Here is an 18,258-nt window from a genome sequence, read left to right on the forward strand (position 1 = left end):
TGTTTCATATTTTCAACACTTGATGTTTCTCTTTTTAACCAATATATATTAACATTCTTTAATTTATATTTAAACAGTACTGATTCAATTTTGCATCCTTTCTTTTACAAAAAGAGAAGCTGCTCTCCTGCCCATTTTGGAGTCTTCAGCACTCCAGAAGGGAGCAGAAGGGGAAATTATTTCCAGTTCTACAAATGCTAATCTTGATAGCCAAGTGGTTATGGTACTGGGCTTGTAACCCCAAGATCAAGAGTTCAAATCTCACAATGGCAAACTATGAAACAATGTAATTTCATCTGAAACAGATCAAGAGTTCAAATCTCATCATGGCAAATTATGAAACAATGTAATTTCATCTGAATAGGAACAGATGGAAACGTGTTTGTACTCGAAAGAGTTACACCCAGCCACTAGGTGGAGATAACAGCTGCAACAACACTGACACAGCTTTATCTCACAATCCTCCATCTACTGGTGGAGTGGTGAACCCTGCACAGGAGTTGAAGGAATTGTGGAGCAGAAAACTCTCCGGAGGAGAGATATAGGTTTTTAAAGAGGGTTTAGAAGATAAAAGAGAAAGGTGGCAAGACAAAATAGTTCTGGGAACTCTTAACACACAGTTATATAACTGAGATAGGACACAATATAATGTAGGTGGAAGTTCAGAACCTAGTACCTCACTGAACAACACAGGGGAGCTTCAAACCACAGTCACTGCCATCCCCAAGCTCACATTTTATTTCAAAAGAAAATGGCTACTTATTCTATTGACAAAAAAACCTTCCCAACCAAATGCTATCCTTTCGTTCATTCACCAGATCATCACAGGGAGACAAGTCCGTTCATTGAAAGCAAGACATCTTTCAGCAGTTACTTGCATGTGCAAGGGAAAAAAAGTAGTAATGATAAATAAATTCGAAAGAAACATCCTTACCTTCTCTGTTAGGTTGTAAATTACCCGTGCCAGTGCCTCAGCAATTATTATGGTATTGCGGCTTAACTTCTGAATATTAATCTGGGACCTAAATTTGGAAGGGAAGCAATCGATGAAACCTTTGCTCGACAATTATTGCAAGGCACAAGATAAGCCCGCGGCCAACATCTACAAACACAATTACTTTAAGGAACAAACCTGATCTTTTTTGATAAATCAAACCTGTATCCTCACTATATCCCTTCAATTCTTTTTCACCCAACTGCCTCTTTAGTTCATTGATGTGTTCTGTTCCCTGGAAATTTTTTTCTGCAATTCCTTTTTGGGAGAGGAAGTTCTTCCTTGCTTTCCTTCATGTCCCTACTTTCGTACACCACAATTTGAACCTTTCAATTCTACAGAGCGAAATGTACTAAAACAAAATAATCAAAGCAGCAAAGAGGAGGCTGCTCACCTCATGTCCATAACACTGGTCCGAAGGCTGTTTTTATGGCTTTCTAGGCGGGATACCGTGAACGCTGGTAATCGGCGAATTCCAAACCGCTCGTGCTCCCAGGCCAACATGTCCTCCGCCAAGTTGATTTTTTTATGGATCATGGAGAATTTAACTTCTGGAAACCTGGAGGTCACCTACATTTTAAATTCAAAATAGTTTCGGTTTTCAACGAACCCACAGGTTTCTTATTTTGGACACGTGACCTAGCCACCCGCCAACCCCCCGCCTGACCATTCCGCCATCTCACGCCAGGATCAGCTCCAAAGCACCATCAACTCCCACGTTCCTCATGTACGAATATAGATGCTCAACCTTGGAGAGTAAATGAGCAAAGGCTGATTTTCTGTGCTATCCTAGCCGATACGTGCACACACAAACACATTTCCCAGTGGAAATAATGGATAGTCAGAAGAAGGAACTTGGGTTGATTCATTCTGCAGCACTGAGGCTAATCGTAGCACCTGCCCCTATGAGATTGACCAAATCAGAACAGGCCACACAGCGGATCTGTGAGCAGAAAAGTTCTATTCAGGAATTGGGGCATTGAACGATTTTCTCCTTTTATGATGGGCATCGAGGTAAACAAAGCCTCAACCCTGGATAAGATCAATCAACTGAGCACATGTCAAGGATCAAATCTGGGACCTCCCCTCTCAACTCCAGAGTAAGGCGGGGTTGGTGCTGGGGTGGGGTGGGGTGAGAGGGTGGAATTGTGTTTACTAGTGGAACTGCAAATTTTTAATTTTATGTAAATGCAATGGCCATTTTCCACAGTGAGTTTCCGATCTCAGCCTGGCTGTGTGTAGGATGCACTGGGCATTAGAGGGCAGTTTATCTCTGCTCCATGAGTAAAGAGAGAAAAATGAATAAGTCCTTCTAAGGCACTCTGTATATAGTTGGCACAAAGCATCACTGGCCGAGGGTTGGAAGCGGGATGCTCACTTGCCCACTTGGCCTAAAAAGTGGGAACTAAGCCACCCTTATGTAGGCCAATGCGACAGCCATCCCCCACATCTGCAACATCCTATAAACAGAGCACAATAAGTTGCTTTCAAAGTGTCAAGTGCTTCAGGAGTTACTAACAAAGTGATAAAGCATTACATTTAAAGGTAGTGCGGCAAAAATAACAGTGCAAAGTGGAAATATGGGGTGTGAGCCCAGGGTCTTACCCTGCTGCGTGTTATAGCTGCACCTCTGGCAGATGCTCAAGTTCTACTGGAAACCTGAGCTTGATGGGCAACACACTTACCGTTTCTAGCTCCTTCAGGAAGGTGTACTGTGGGGTCGCATCCTTAGGTGGCTTTGAAACATGAAGATAAAGGCCATCACCACTGCCCAAGGTATCGAGGCACAAAACGAAAGCAACGTTATCCTGAAGAAGGCTGGAATCTGGAAAACATGGAGCCCATCCACATGATTACAGTCCAGTGCAGACACTCTGATGAACTCTGGCTCTCTTCTCAGAAGCGGGGTGAATCTAATCATAGAATCTTTATGTTGCAGGAGGCCATTCAGCCCATCGAGTCTGCACTGGCTCTCTGAAAGAACATTCCACCAAGTCCCACTCCCATGCCTTATCCCATGATATTATTTCTTTTCAGGTAGCAATCCCATTCCAATTTGAATACCTTGATCGAACCTGCCCCACCATCCTCTCAGGAAGTTCGTTCCAGACTCCAATCATCCTCCGAGTGAAAAAAAAATTCCTCATCACCTTTACTCCTTTTGCCACTTGTGTTGAATCTGTGCCCTCTAGTTCTTGATGCTCCATTGAGCGGGGACAGTGTCTCATTGTTTACCCTGTCTGTACCCCTCAGGATCTTGAATACCTCTATCAAGTCTCCTCTCAGCCTTCTTTTCTCCAAGGAAAACAGTCCCAATCTCTCCAATCTACCCTCGTAACTACAATTATTTATCCCTGGAATCATTCTTGTGAATCTCCACTGTACTCTCTCCAATGCCTTCACATTCTTCCGCAAGTATGGTACCCCGACCTGGACGCAGTACTCCAGATGAAGTCTAACTAGTGTCTTATACAAGTTCAACATGGCCTCCTTACTCTTGTACTCAATGCCCCTAATAATAAAACCTAGGATACTGTATATTTTATTAACTGCTCTCTCAACATGCCCTGCCATCTTCAATGAATGTGTACATATACACCGAGGACCCTCTGTTCCTGCACCTCCTTTAGAGTTTCTCCCTTTATTTCATACTCTCTCCATTTTCTTCTTGTCAGAATGAATCATCTCACACTTCTCTGCATCGAATTTCATCTGCCACTTGTCTGCCCAATCCACCAACATGTCTACATCCTTTTGAAATTCAAGACTATCCTTATCACAGTTGACAACATTTTGAATCTTTGTATCATCTGCAAATTGTGAAATTATGCCCTGAACACCACAGTCTAGGTCATTAATATATAGCAGGAAGAGCAAGGGTCCCAACACTGACCCCTGGGGAAGTCCACTACAAACCTTCCTCCAATCTGAAAATCAATCATTTACCACTAGTCTCTGTTTCCTGTTACTCAGCCAATTTCTTATGTATGTGCCTACTTTCCCTTTTATTCCATGAGCTAGAATTTTGCACACAAGTCTTTTATGTGGCACTGTATCAAATGCCTTTTGAAAATCCAAACATACCACATCAACAGTTTTGACTTTATCAACCTTCTCTGTTACCTCCTCAAAACACTCCAGCAAGTTAGATTTTCCCTTAATGAATTCAGGCTGGCTTTCTTTAATTATCCTGTACCTGTCAAGTGACTATTGATTTCGTCCCAAACTATAGTTTCCAGAAGTTTCCCGACCACTGAAGTCAAACTGACTGGTCTGTAGTTGCCAGCTTTATCCTTGCACCCTTTTTGAATAAGGGTGTAAGACTTGCAATTCTCCAGTCCTCTGGCACCTCCCCTGTGTCTAAGGATGACTGGAAGATTATCACTAATGTCTCGGCAATTTCCAATCTTACTTCCCTCAGTACCCTTGGATGCATCTCATCCAGTCCTGGTACCTTATCTATTTTAAAGATAGCCTTTCTAACACCTCCTCCTTCTCAACTGTAAATTGTTGGAGTGTACCAGTTACGTCCTCTCTCACCTCGGTCTGGGTAGCATTTTCTACCTTTGTAATGACAGATGCAAAGTATTTGTTTAATACCTCCGTTATTTTTCTTGCCTTCAGCGGTCCTTACTCTTTCCTTTACCACCTTTTTATTATTTATATGCTTATAGAAGACCTTGGGATTCCTGTTTATGTTAGCAGCCAGTCTCTTTTCATGCTCTCTCCTTGCTTTTCTTATTAGTTTTTTTCACTTTCCTTCTGGTCCTTCTACCTGATTCAACCTGATTCTCCATTGTATTTTCTACCTGACATCTGTCATACACACACTTCTTCCTTTTCATCTTCACCTCTATCTCTCTCGTCATCCAGGGCGCTCTGGATTTATTTGTCCTACCTTTGCCCTTCAAGGGAATATACTTTGACATTGCCTGCAATACTTTTTCTTTGAAGATAGCGCATTGATCAGTCACAATCTTTTCTATCAACATTTGATTCCAAGTCACACAACTCAGATGCATTCTCATCCCAAGTTGGCTTTCTGCCAAATAATTGTCCCTGCTTGGATTGTTCCTTGCTCTTTTCCATGACCAACCTAAACCTTATGATACAATGGTAACTGTTCACTAAATGCTCTCCCACTGATATTTGATCCACTTTGGCCAACTCATTTCAGGTCCAACAGTGCCTACCCTCTCGTTGGACCAGAAACATACTGTTGTAGAGAATTATCTTGAACACATTCTAGGAACTTGGGCTCCTCTTGTCCCTTTGCATATGATTCGGGCTTTTAAAAAAAAACTTTCCCCCTTACTCTGACCCCATCTAATGACTTACTATTGCCTACTCTAATTCTGTCAAACTCTCCAAGTATTCTATCTACCTTGCTATTACTCTCTGATAAATCCTCATCAGTTAATACTTCTCTATTTTCCACTGCCAGTTTTTCTCCTCTCCTCTCTGATTTTCCCCTCAGGTTCCATCCCCCTGCAAATCTAGGTTAAACTCTCTCCAACAGCACTATAACACTCCCCACGATATATTAGTTCCAGTCCTGTTAAGGTGTAACCCATCCTTCTTGTACCAGGTCCCAACTGCACCAGAACCAGTCCCAATGCCTCAGAAATCTAAAGCCCTCCCTCCTACTCCATTTCCTCAACCATGTGTTGAACTGTTCAATCTTCCTATTCTTATGCTCACTGGCATGTGGCATTGGGAGTAATCTTGAGATTACTGCTTTTGAGGTTCTGCTTTTTAATTCCCTTCCTAACTTTCTAAAATCTGCTTTCAGGACCTCATCCCCTTTCCTATCTATGTCATTGATCTCAATGTGGACCACAATCTCTGGCTGTTCACCCTCCCCCAAAAGAATGTCTGTAGCTGCTCTGTGATACCCTTGACCCTGGCACCAGGGAGGCAACAGCTGTGACACTGCCTGCAGATGTAGTCATCAAGGGCACTTTGTGTCTGCACGACTTCCCACATTCTGCAGGATGCACATTCCACATGGCCAAGCTGCGCTGACATAAACTTTATATAAATTGTTTATTATAGAATAGTACAATATAATAACTCACCTGTCACTCACCAATTGTCTCCTCTTTGCCGAGTCTGGAAAGACCTATACTCACCAAGCAATCAACTTACGGGACTCCTGTGATGTCACTTTTGGATTTAATCCATAAACTCCCTGCTCATTTTAACTGATAGATAGGAGTTTATAAGGGAACTATTACCGACAATTACATAGCACAGAAACAAATAATTCGGCTTAACGTTCTAGGCCGTGCTTATACTTCACACGAACCACCTCCTATCTAACTTCTACATCTTTTTCCTTCCTGTACTTATGTAACTTCCCCTAAATGCAACCATTTATTTGCCTCTATCACCCAGGTAGCGAGTTCCACATTCTCACATTCTCTGAACAAAGGTGATTTTCCTGAATTCCTTCTTGCTATTTAACATTTCTTAAAATAGTGTTGGGAAAAACTTGGTGAGAACTTGGGCTGATAAGTGACAAGCACATTTGTGGCATACATGTGCTAGGCAATGACCATCTCAATTAAGAGAGAATCCAACCATCTCCTTTGGCATTACCATCACTGAACATCCCCCTCTATCAACATCTGAGGGGGGGTTACTCATTGACCAGAAACTGAACTGGACCAGTCATAAATACTGTGACTACAAGAGCAGATCAGGGGCTGGGAATTCTGTGGTGAATAACTCACCTCCTGACTCCCCAAAGCCTGTCCACCATCTATAAGGCACAAGTCAGGAGGTGATGGAATACTCTTGACTTGCTGGGATGAGTGCAGCTCCAACAACGCTGAAGAAGCTTGACACCACCCAGGACAAAGCAGCCTGCTTGATTCGCACCCCACTCACAAACATTCATTCCCTCCACCACCGACACAGAGTGGCAGCAGTGTATACCATCTACAAGATGTATTGCTGTAACTCACCAAGGGTCCTTCGACAGCACCCTCCAAACCCTCGTCCTCTACCAACTCAAAGGTCAAGGGCAGCAGGTGCATGGGAACTCCATCACCTGCAAGTTCCCCTCCAAGCCACACACCATCCTGACTTGGAACCATATCTGCGTTCCTTCACTGTCACTGGGTCAAAATCCTGGAACTCCCTACCAGCATTATGGTTGCATCTACTCCACATGGACTGCAGCGGTTCAAGGTAGCGGCTCACCACCACCTTCTCAAGGGGAATTAGGGATGAGCACACCCTGCAAAAGAACTAAAACAGAAGTCTGCTTCCATGAACAAGTTTGCATCATGTGCATCTTTTTAGGGGTACAGTTCACCACTGCTTTTGGAAGGTGCATTGGTGTTAGCATGATTTTGCCTGTCAGATGGTTTCTAATTCAAGTGTTTTGTTTAAAGTCTGCTTATCTTCGCCATTGCTGACTATACCTGAACTATCCTACTGATGAGATACATGGGAGGCACCGATGCAAGCTCAGTGATCAATAAGTCTGACCTGCTCGCACCTTTTTCAGGTGCAATATACACCATTGTTATTATGTAAAGCCCATAACATAGTAAAAACATCCCAAGATGCCTCACAGGAATGATTATCAAACAAAACTTGACACAGAGCTACATTAAGACATATTAGAACAGGTGGCCAAAAATTTGCTTAAGGAGGTAGGTTTTAAGGAGCATCTTAAAGGATGAGAGAGACTGTGAAGCTGAGAGGAGGAGCTCCGTAACTGAGGGCCGAGACACTTGAAGGCACTGCCACCAAATGGTGGAGCATTTAAACTTGGAGATGCACAAGAGGCCAGAATTGTGCTTCCAGGCTGATGCTGCCCACGGAGATCACTGAGCTCTGCCCATCTTCAGCAGAACTGCCCGAATGGGGAATAACTGAGAATAGGTACCTGGACCATAATGAGACATAAACTACTTAGCGAATATTCGTCCCTGCTTGAAACAGCAGGCATGCTTAACATGTTGTAAGCACTAACTTTGTAAATGACAGCAGTGATGGTAAATGGCTCATGCTAAATATTAGGTTTAAAAATGGTTGGTTTAAGTGATGTGCAATTTTTTCTTTCCCATGCCTGCTCATTTGAATGTGCGTACCTTTAAATTTTTTGCATGGTCGCACAAATGATATCTTAAGGGGACAGCCTATGAGTGGCCTGCGCGGTACCTTTTGGATAGCTGTGCACACAGTTTATAGGCAACTTTCATGGAAAGGATTGTAATTTAATATCAGAGGTATATAGGCAACCTGCATTCTTCTCTGTGATTTACTTCTCTGCTGGGGAGGTGGCTTCCTGCTCCCAATGCAGAGACACAATCCTTCATCTTACCTGTGTGATCCAGGTGATCCTCCAGCCAGCGTTTTGTGCCCTGGTAATTGAATTTTCCTCCTCCGGACACAAAGAACAGGATATTATATCTGAAAAAGTATTGCAGAGCAAATAGGATTTCAGAAAAAAAAAACATCAAAACAAAGCACTATTTAGAATCAAGTGCTGGAGGGAAGACGGACGTAACAGATACAACCTGGGTATGTGAAAAGTTTGAAGGAACATTATGTAGTGAAAGCTGTGGGAGGGAGGGAGGGAGGGACTCACACCATATGTGCACATGCAACACACAGCGTTTTGGGCTCGCACTTGCACACACGATACCCTGGATCAATTGGAGGGGCTCAGGCAAGAGAAAAAAAGTAGTAAACCCACTCATAGTATGCTTATTATATGTAAGTGAATCTGCATATTCATCACTGATACTAAATTAAAATTGCAATGTGCTCAGTGCAGTTTAGGTACAGTATGTCAGAAAATCTCATTTCTATTCTTTATAATAGACTTGCAGATTTACATTCATACGTTTATATAAGCTAAAAGCAAAATTGAAACAAATTTCAGAATTACTTTCAGCAATGTTTCATAATCAAATATTTGGAGCCCCTTTATGCACTCACCCAGCATGTGTCCTCTTGTAAGTATAGAGTTTGGAAAACAGTCGTGCCAGTTCTAGTAAAGCTGCTACACCACTGCCATTTGAATCGGCACCATAAGCCAGCCACTGCCAGGAGGGAGATAGGATGGGAGGGGGAGAAAGAAACACTTATTACACACACAAGGTTATTGTAAAGATATAAAACGTTCAAGGACAAAAACGTGGCACATCCAGTTTATCCCTCTGTCTCAATTTAACTTGCTTAACAGCCAACTACATTCCAAACCATGTTGAAACACCCCAGGTCCGCTGCAATTCCATATCACATTCCAACATGTACTTGTTTAGCACAGTTAAATTTCGTAGTTTTGGGTTGTCACAATGATGAAGTTTCTTCCTTTTGAGTGCATTTATTACTATCTTATTAGCATCAGCCACTTAACCTGCTTGTTGCAAATGCGATTTTCTCCTGTCCATCAGGACAGCTCTACCTGTGCCTTGCAGTTAGCAAGTCTAGGGCAATACACTCTCGATTGTCTACTGTTGTAGCATTCAGTTTGTACCAGGTAATTCAGTTTACTTCTATGTGATCCACACTTAGCACAAGGCTGTGTACAAAGCACTGCTTAAACCAAAAAGAGCCCAGTCTTGTGCACCAATCACTGAAAGCAAGCATGCAGGTGCAGCTAGCAGTTAAGCAGCAAGAATGTCTTACTGCAGCTGTACAGGGCCTTGGTGAGACCACATCTGGAGTAGTGTGTGTAGTTTTGGTCTCCTTAGCCAGGAAAGGATATACTTGCCATAGAGGGAGTGCATCAAAGGTTCACCAGACTGATTCCTAGGATTGTCGTATGTGGAGAGATTAGGTCAACTAGGGCTGTATTCACTGGAGTTTAAAAGAATGAGGGGATCTCAATGAAACGTATAAAACTCTGACAGGGCTGGACAGGCTGGATGCAGGGATGATGTTTCCTCTGGCTGGGGTGGGGGGAGATCTAGAACAAGGGGTCATGGCTTCAGAATAGCGGGTAGGCCATTTAGGACGAGATGAGGAGAAACGTCTTCAATCAGAGGGTGGTGAACCTGTGGAATTCTCCACCACAGAAGGCTGTGGAGGCCAAGTCACTGAATATATGTAAGAAGGAATTAGATAGATTTCTAGACTCTAAAGGTGTCAAGGGGTATGGGGAGAGAGCGCAGTATGGTGTTGAGGTAGAGGATCAACTATGATCATACTGCATGGTGGAGCAGGTTTGAAGGGCCGAATTACCTACTCCTGCTCCTATTGTCTATGTTTCTATGAGCAACCAATTAAGTGATAAATCCAAGTGCTATTATAGAAATTAACTTACTGAGAATTGGGTTTAAAATAACAATTTGAGGAAAGGTACAGGACTCACTCTTTATTTGTATAGGTTTATGGATGGACTAAGAGGTACTAATTGAACTTATAACATTTATCACCCACTTTATGTCCAGCATTCACTCCTGCTTGGATACAGTATTACTGTATTACAGCTCTCTGGCAAACTGCCTGAGCAGACATTTTTTACATACAGGCCAAGAATAAATGCCAGCAGGCTACTTGAGAACGGGAAAACATATCATCGCTGAGTGCAACACTTTTCTTACCTAATTTCCACACTTGAACATTTCCCAGCAGGGATGACTAGATCTGGAGCAGGAATTCACTCTGTCCCAGCCCCTTCATTTCAGGGTTAATAACTTCAGCTTTAGTCACCTTACTAAGCCCTGCCTGAGATCAGTCCACAGCCGCAAGCAGTATTGTTCAGTGCTGCATCAGGTAGTTCCTTTATCCACCAGGTAGTTCCTTTATCCACCAGGCAGTTGTGTGATGCTCTGATGTTTCAAAGTTTGGAACACCAAAACTCTTAGTGTCTGTTACATGTTTAACAGGCTGTAGTATAAGACTTTCGCATGATCATTATACTTCAATTAAAAACAAAAACAGAATTACCTGAAAAAACTCAGCAGGTCTGGCAGCATTGGCAGAGAAGAACAAAGTTGACGATTCGAGTCCTCATGACCCTTCTGTTGAAAACCTGCTGAGTTTTTCCAGGTAATTCTGTTTTTGTTTTGGATTTCCAGCATCTGCAGTTTTTTGTTTTTATTTTTGTTTTTATACTTCAATTAAATCTTGGTGTCAGTAAAAATTACAAAACAGGTTAAAAAAGCCACTAACAGTACTAATCATCCAGCGATTATCCAGGGTTGTACTTACAGGAGCCACTCCAAAGGAGTCGTAGTGTGCTACAATTACAATGGTGGGAAGATCTTCTCCACCCAGACCAGTCAATCTGCCCTAAAGGAACAATACAAGTATGAAATATAAAGGCATATACCTCACACTTTCAGGAGCAAATTCCTTTTATTAGCTTAGCAGAGAATCAAAAACATTTTATAAACTAAATTGACATTTTAAAACCATTAATTAACTGAAGGAGTTGCTTTTCTGTGCACAAGAATGATTCCAACAGCCAAAAGACAGATCATCCTACTGCCTCACATTGCACCATTTGGTGTTAAATTATCACTTAAGGCACCGTAGTGAAGAATAAAATCCCACATTCCAGGAGACAAAGTGGAATCCAACAGAAATAAACTCAAATAAATCAAAAGAGTGAGATAACTGCACATTATGGTTTTAAAGGCCTTAAAGTGCCTCTGTTACCTCATGATTTTTGGTTCTCCAATTCTGACAGCACAAACCCCATTTCCTCTGCTCCAATGTTACTCTTTCTCCATAGACTCTTCCATCTTGTTATTTCTCTCCCACCTTTATAGGCCTATCCTTTATCTATCTTTTCAATCATGTTTTCCGTCATCTCCCCAATTTTTCTCCTACTGCTGCTCTCAACCATTTCACCTAAGGACTTTCCAGATCGTAAAGGCACTATGGCAAATGCTGGGTATTGCTGCAGGAGACAGAAAAGCCCAAGGGAATTCACCCAGCGCTGGATCCCAATTTTCAGAAGTTTGAGTTGAATTCTAAGAGCAACATCTCAACTCATTGGCAGTCATAACCTCTCAGCGCAGAATCAATCATGTGGAGAGGGAAGCTTTGCAGATAATTGAAATTTTCATGATGGAGTTTGATAAGATTTTTGTTCAGCAAGGGTGTTAAGAAATTTGGAGCAAAGCTGAGTAAAATAGAGTTGAGGTAGAGTTCAGCTATGATTTGATTGGAATAGCAGCTCATACACCTGCTCCTATTGGTTGGGAGGAAAAAGCCTGCCTGGGACTAGGTTGATTGACTAGATGCTCAATGAGGGTGAACAGCTTTGAATACTAGTTGAAGCCTGAAATGGGGTGAAGCACTCAACCCGAGTCTCTCTTCAAAAAATTGCAAGGTCAAGATTTGAAACTGTACACTAAACTACACAACTTTTTTTGCTCCAATTCTTTACAACCAACTTCAGTTCTGCTAATTGCCCAAGAGTCATTCTATTGAGCCTGTGCAAACTTCATTTGTAGCACCAGCTCCAACCATTACAATGGAGAAGTATGATTTCAACTTACCTCAAGGCTGGTTATTGACCAATCATTAATGGGTTTGCTTTGGGCCCCACTTGTAACCATTTGGAAGCCATTGGCTGTGGCTGTGTGCAAGAGGACTGGGGAGGTTGAGAAACAAATATATTTTATTCAATGCATTCAAGGTATTGGCAGAGTTTACAAACACATATGCACAGTATTGTCAACAAGGTCTTTTGGTGTCAATGCTTTATGGGGATAAAAATAAAAATCTTAGTACTTCAAACTGCTCCCACCACCAACAGACCTATAAATATATCTGACAATGCTCCAGCTTGGCAGGACAGGGTGTTTATCTACAGTTTTAATTGGATAGATTATGATATTTCACGCACACATTATATACTTTACTGACATACTAATACTAACATGGAGAACAAATGACTTTATATTTATTAAAATCAGAAACATTTCCAAGTATTCAACAGGCCCATTAGAACTTAAAAGAGACAGGACAGGTTTATGTTTCAAGCAGAGATTTATCAAGAATGGCAGTTGCTGATGGATCGGAGGTTTACTGATTGTGTTTTTATTTCAGCATTCTTCTTATCTACATACTTATATAATCAAGTCTCAAATGGATAACCTATCGTTAAAATCAAAAACATTGCTCTGTGTTACATTCAAGCTTTGTAGACAAGAATGCTCTTTGCAGAACAGGGCATTCTTGATGAATCTCTGCTTGAAACATTAACCTGTCCTGTCTCTTTTAAATTCCTGCTGTGTGTTAAGTTTGGTGACCTTGGTTGGAAATGAGAGAGATATTAGAATTCATCTCATGACAGTCAGTTAGGAAGGGAAAAGAAAGTCAGCCAGGGTTCCTGCTCCTGACTGCCATTCAATGAGTCCTGTTGTGTCTGTGTGGACATTAGGTAAGGATTGGATTGGGATTGGCTATGAAACACCACAAGATAACGCAAGGTTGATTAGCATCTGTAGAACTCTACTCCAGAAGGATTCAAAGCTTTTAGGAGACAATAAACTAAGAATAGTCTGATTTTGAAGCTGATCATCACAGTGAGAATTTATTCCTTTTCCATTATGTTTCATTTCATTTTATCATATACAATATGAGGGATATTAGTGCTGAGAAGTGGAACTCTTCCTCACTTTTTGATGACCAGCATTAGCATCAAGCACTCCCAAGCAAATTCAGAAACAGGATAAACGTTCAGGTCAATTATAGCTTTCATCAGAACCTGATGCTCCGTGTATTCTGCCCCAACAACACAATTCTGTTCTAGCATCAGAAACCTATGTACTACTGAATGAGTATGGCACTTTTGTTGCACTAGTGTGAGTCCTCGAGATGAACAGCCAATAACTAACCTACTTTCCACTTCTCTTTAGCTCTGAAGAGGGGTTACACAAACTCAAAACGTTAACTCTGTTTCTCACACCACAGACGCTGTCTGGCCTGCTGAGTTCATTAAGCATTTTCTACTTTTATTTTGCTTTCTTCTAACTTACCCAGTTGCCTAACGCCATGGGGTGTGTGTGTGTGTGTGTGTGTGTGTGTGTGTGTGTGTGTGTGTGTGTGTGTGTGTGTGTGTGTGTGTGTGTGTGTGGAGAGAGCAGGTGTCATGAGGTGTCGTCCACCAGATCATATTTCTTCTATCATTCTGCATTTGTTACCTTTCTAGTGGTCTTTGTTATTTCAACTGTGGCATATATTTAATGCCATGATAATGTGGTTTTCTTTCTTTTGGGAATTCAGGATAAGGCATTTCAAGATTTCTATTGGGTGAGGGTCCTGGAATGCATTACGAGGGGAAGGGGCCACCTAATAAAGCATGCCAAGGTTTTCCGGGTGTCCTGGAAATGTGATAATATGGGATTTGTACAAACAGGTTTGAAAACTATTGCCATAAACATATATTACTTAAAAACAAAATCTGGGATTAAGGTTAAGGTGAAATCTTAAGTCAGGGCTCCCTGATAATTGTAACCTGCTCAAGGTTCACATCATCAAACCGCAGGAGAACTGAAGGCCTGTAGTTGCCTATTCTCCCCATTCGATGTCAAGTGACAGCAGAATTCTCTGGTGCTGAGACACAGGGTTGCTAATAAACACATGGCAGTGTTGAAAGTTTGCTTGCATGAAAATTGGCCATTTGAGCTGTAAGATGAGGTGGGAGTGAGAGGGGGGCACTGAAGTCAACAAAATATGAGTGATCAAGACCATGCTAATATGTTTGCATGGCACACATTTAATTCTGCTCCAGTCATGCAATTTTGGAGAATTACATCCTAGTGTCCTAGAGACTGGACAGCTCTTCAGGGTGGAGGCGGGAAATAAGGAGCATTGATAAGTTTGAACACACTTCATGGTTGCCAATTAAGGGAGGCAGTAACATGGCAGATAGCTCACTGATAGTCAAGGGAGATTAAAGAGGACCCAAATGAATCCCTTTCTCCTCCCACTGTGAAACAAAACTTGACCATTTAAGTGGATTTCTCCAGAGCAGGAGCCACTTGCATTCATAAAAACAACATTAGGTTGGCAAACCGATAATACTACACAAACGGCTCTAATTTTGGCTAACAAATTTTACTCAATCAGACAATAATGGTTCAACCCACCTTCTGCAGCTGAGGCAGTGCCCTGCGAGACAGAAGCTGAATTTGTTTGTTCGTGTATTGACAAGAGCTCATCATCCTCCAAGGCAAAGTATACCGGTACAATTGTCTCAGTTGCCAACAGCTCTGGCTCGATCTCCATAAACTGCTGCAAGTTTAAGAAAAAAAGTCAGCCAGCCCAGTACCCACTGACAAATCAGAGAAGATGCTAAAGTTCCACCACCCAAAATTGTTTTCTCTGATTCTCCTGAAGATGGTCACTAATGTTGGGGTGTGCAGAGGTAACAATAGAAACTAGGAGCAGGAATCATGGTTATTTTCTATCATCAGCCCATAGTGAGAAGTCAAATGCAACATCACATTGCGGCCCTTACTGGGATCAGCTAACAGTACACATCAGGGACCTTCCTAGTTAGCACATTACACTCTACACTTACCTACTGAGCCAAAGGTGGACCTTAGAGGTCAAAAAGTTTTCAAAAATTGCTACACAATTAAACCTAATAGGAGTTGAAATTTAAAGCTCAATGTTCAATTTTTTTCATAAATTCCAAAACATTTCCATGGGCAAACTGTGGAATGTGTGGCATGCAGTTCAGTTTCTTTTATCCCTTCAAAAGCAACTTAATTGAAGTAACAGATTTAATTTTAATAAAACATTTTGTAAATTTTATACTCAAGTAGGAGGCATGTTAGTACTGGAGAATAGCAAGCTTTCCATTACTGGCAGCCAATGTTAGAATCTAGTATAGCCAGGCACATTCAATAAAGAGTAAATTCGAGCAGATTAAAATTTGCTCCTATTGTCACAGCAACCTATTTGATTTCCAACTTCAGAAGGATCAACATAACATTTTCCCATTACCCACATTAGCTTCTCTGACTGAAATGGCAAATTTGTGCCAAATTAGGGAAGTTTTATGCTGTGGGCCTATGCCCACTAGGGATGGGATTGAAACACTTCAAATATCTTTCAAGTAGGACAGCGACAGCCAACAGACATAGAAGACTTTCAACTCATCATTGTTTTGATCACTTTGGACTGATGTCTTATTAAGTGCCGGTTGGAGATGGTCCGTGGATGGATGCTTCAACAAAATCCATTTGTCACTTGGTAGTACAGAGTTGAGTATTGCTGAAAAATGACATGTCATCGAAGCTTTTCATCTTGCACTCATCAGGACAATTTGCAAGAATACCAAATGTAAAGGGAACAACAACTTATACTTCATGAGAAGAGAGCACTGATTGGTTGGCAAGAGGACTTTGTTTGGTAGAGATATGGACTTAGAGAAAGCACCAGTTAACTGTCATTTATTGGTTAACTGGTGCATTCTCCATGGCGATGCCTCAAAATCCACTTGCCAACTAATCAGTGCTCTCTTCTCATGCAGTATAAATTGTTCTTTGCTTTACATTTGTCATTCTTGCAAATTGTCCTGATGAGTGCAAGATGAAAAGCTTCCACAACATGTCTTTTTTCAGCAATACTCAAAATCCATTTGCTAGTGAATTCATTGTGGTACCCATCATCTACTCAGGCTCTAAATGGCACTCTCACACCTACTTGTATTTCACTTATCTGTCAAAATGCTGACCTAACCCACTGAAAAAAAAAATTATTGACAATCATTTTCAGTTATCCCTTATCCTTTATATGCTTGTGCCCCCATAATGGTTTTCTTCACTGTACCTGTAATTAGGTAAAATACAAGAAAGCTGCTTTACCTGGATGACATCCTGAGGCATTGTCGACATATTCTGGGGCAGAATGATCACCACTGCCCCTGCGCTCTGTCGTATGGCCTCCTGGAACTTTTCAAAGGTAAACTCTGCTAATCTCATTATCACACACCGGCGGCTCAGCACATCTGCTTCGATTGTTCGAGCCTCTGTGTTCAGCATGGCATTTCTTGTACCTGTCAAGAGGAAGAGGGAAACAGTGTTTTGGTAGCTGCCAAGCCTTGGAGCCTACATTCAGCAGGCCCCCAGGCTGCAATATTATTATTTCAGCTCCCACAAAGGCAATGTGATAGAAGTTGGAACCAGCTTGACTATGGGGTAATTTGACTAACTCTATTATAGAAGAGAAAATATACTTTTTTTAAACAAAAGATTTAAGGATCAGCTTGATTGACTTTGTCTTACCTCTAACCTTGGTGGTGTCCTGCACACTCAATTTTGATCCATATCATAGGTTTCTTAACCTTCATCAACAGATTGAAATATGAGAAGAGTCAGACAAACTTCAGTTCTTCAGCATTACACAACTGAAAGCTGATCCTGTCGCTTTAATTTGATCTCTATAGCTTTGGTACATCTTGCCAACAATTCATCCTGGGGCGCACGCATTAATGATTATTTGCTGACGGCATCAGACGGTTGCTGATGTCTGTACAGCCACTCAGTAGAAGTCAATATCCTCAAGAGAGGGTGAAACTGGGGAGAAAAAGAAAGCAGCATTTGCTGGCCTGACAACTGCAGAGGATGCACCCAGGCAAAATATGCTGCACATCAAACTCAGCCAGAAAGGAACAGTGTACTTGTCAACCCTCTCCCAAGCCCCTGTTGCTGCCCCTCTCCTGAGCCCTTGCCTCTTGCTTGGTGAGCAGGAAGTGAAGAAGGTTCGGAAGAAAGACAACATCCTGGAGAATGGCACATGGATTTCTGAGGGAGTTATTAGCTGCTATATAATACTAGCCCATCAGTAAATACAGCAATTAGAAAAGCATGAAGTGTCATGGCATCAATGGACAGTTCCTGATCTGTGACTACAACCAACTACTACATACTATCCAATGGCCATACATGCGTCACTTCGAAGCACTAAGGCATATAAATACAGTATTGTTCCATGCCATCCAGGATCCTAATGCCAACACCCAGTGGCATTTTTATAGTTAGTATTTATATATCAATATGATGGCTGTGATGAACTTGAAACCTCACTGGAATCCATTTATTGGCCATTGTTATCACTCAGTAATCTATAGGATAGTATGTATTGAATATTTGTAAAGTAAGGAGGGACAATAAGTAGAACAGATGAGACCAGGAGGTTGCAACAAGACAGAGTAAGTGAATGGACAAAACTGAGACAGATGAGAGTTCAATCTGTACAAGCGCGAAGGCCATCCACTTTGGGGCCAAGAAAGAAAAATCCAATTGTTTACTAATTTTTTTCATTCTTAG

The 18,258-nt window shown here is 41.7% G+C and overlaps 2 protein-coding genes across 3 annotated transcripts in view; one reads left to right on the forward strand and one right to left on the reverse strand.

Moving 5' to 3' along the window:
- Positions 1-18,258, forward strand: part of haus8 (HAUS augmin like complex subunit 8) — a 103,620-nt gene that overhangs the window by 28,700 nt on the left and 56,662 nt on the right. The window lies entirely within an intron of this gene.
- The window catches only part of ncln (nicalin), a 42,186-nt gene that overhangs the window by 10,403 nt on the left and 13,525 nt on the right, over positions 1-18,258 (reverse strand). The window contains exons 1-10 of one of the 2 annotated variants that reach the window (XM_041204071.1): positions 17,215-17,351; positions 16,795-16,985; positions 15,070-15,214; positions 12,472-12,566; positions 11,174-11,254; positions 8,954-9,057; positions 8,334-8,422; positions 2,680-2,819; positions 1,389-1,564; positions 935-1,022 (exon numbers count right to left, since the gene is read on the reverse strand). In XM_041204071.1, the coding sequence (XP_041060005.1) occupies positions 935-1,022; positions 1,389-1,564; positions 2,680-2,819; positions 8,334-8,422; positions 8,954-9,057; positions 11,174-11,254; positions 12,472-12,566; positions 15,070-15,214; positions 16,795-16,971 (1,095 nt within the window). In that variant the 5' untranslated portion in view covers positions 16,972-16,985; positions 17,215-17,351. Of the gene's footprint in view, positions 1-934; positions 1,023-1,388; positions 1,565-2,679; positions 2,820-8,333; positions 8,423-8,953; positions 9,058-11,173; positions 11,255-12,471; positions 12,567-15,069; positions 15,215-16,794; positions 16,986-17,214; positions 17,352-18,258 lie in introns of those variants that run through there. The other variant, XM_041204070.1, reaches the window with a different exon arrangement.

Source organism: Carcharodon carcharias, chromosome 14 (assembly GCF_017639515.1).
Source record: "Carcharodon carcharias isolate sCarCar2 chromosome 14, sCarCar2.pri, whole genome shotgun sequence".
Taxonomy (NCBI): Eukaryota; Metazoa; Chordata; class Chondrichthyes; order Lamniformes; family Lamnidae; genus Carcharodon; species Carcharodon carcharias.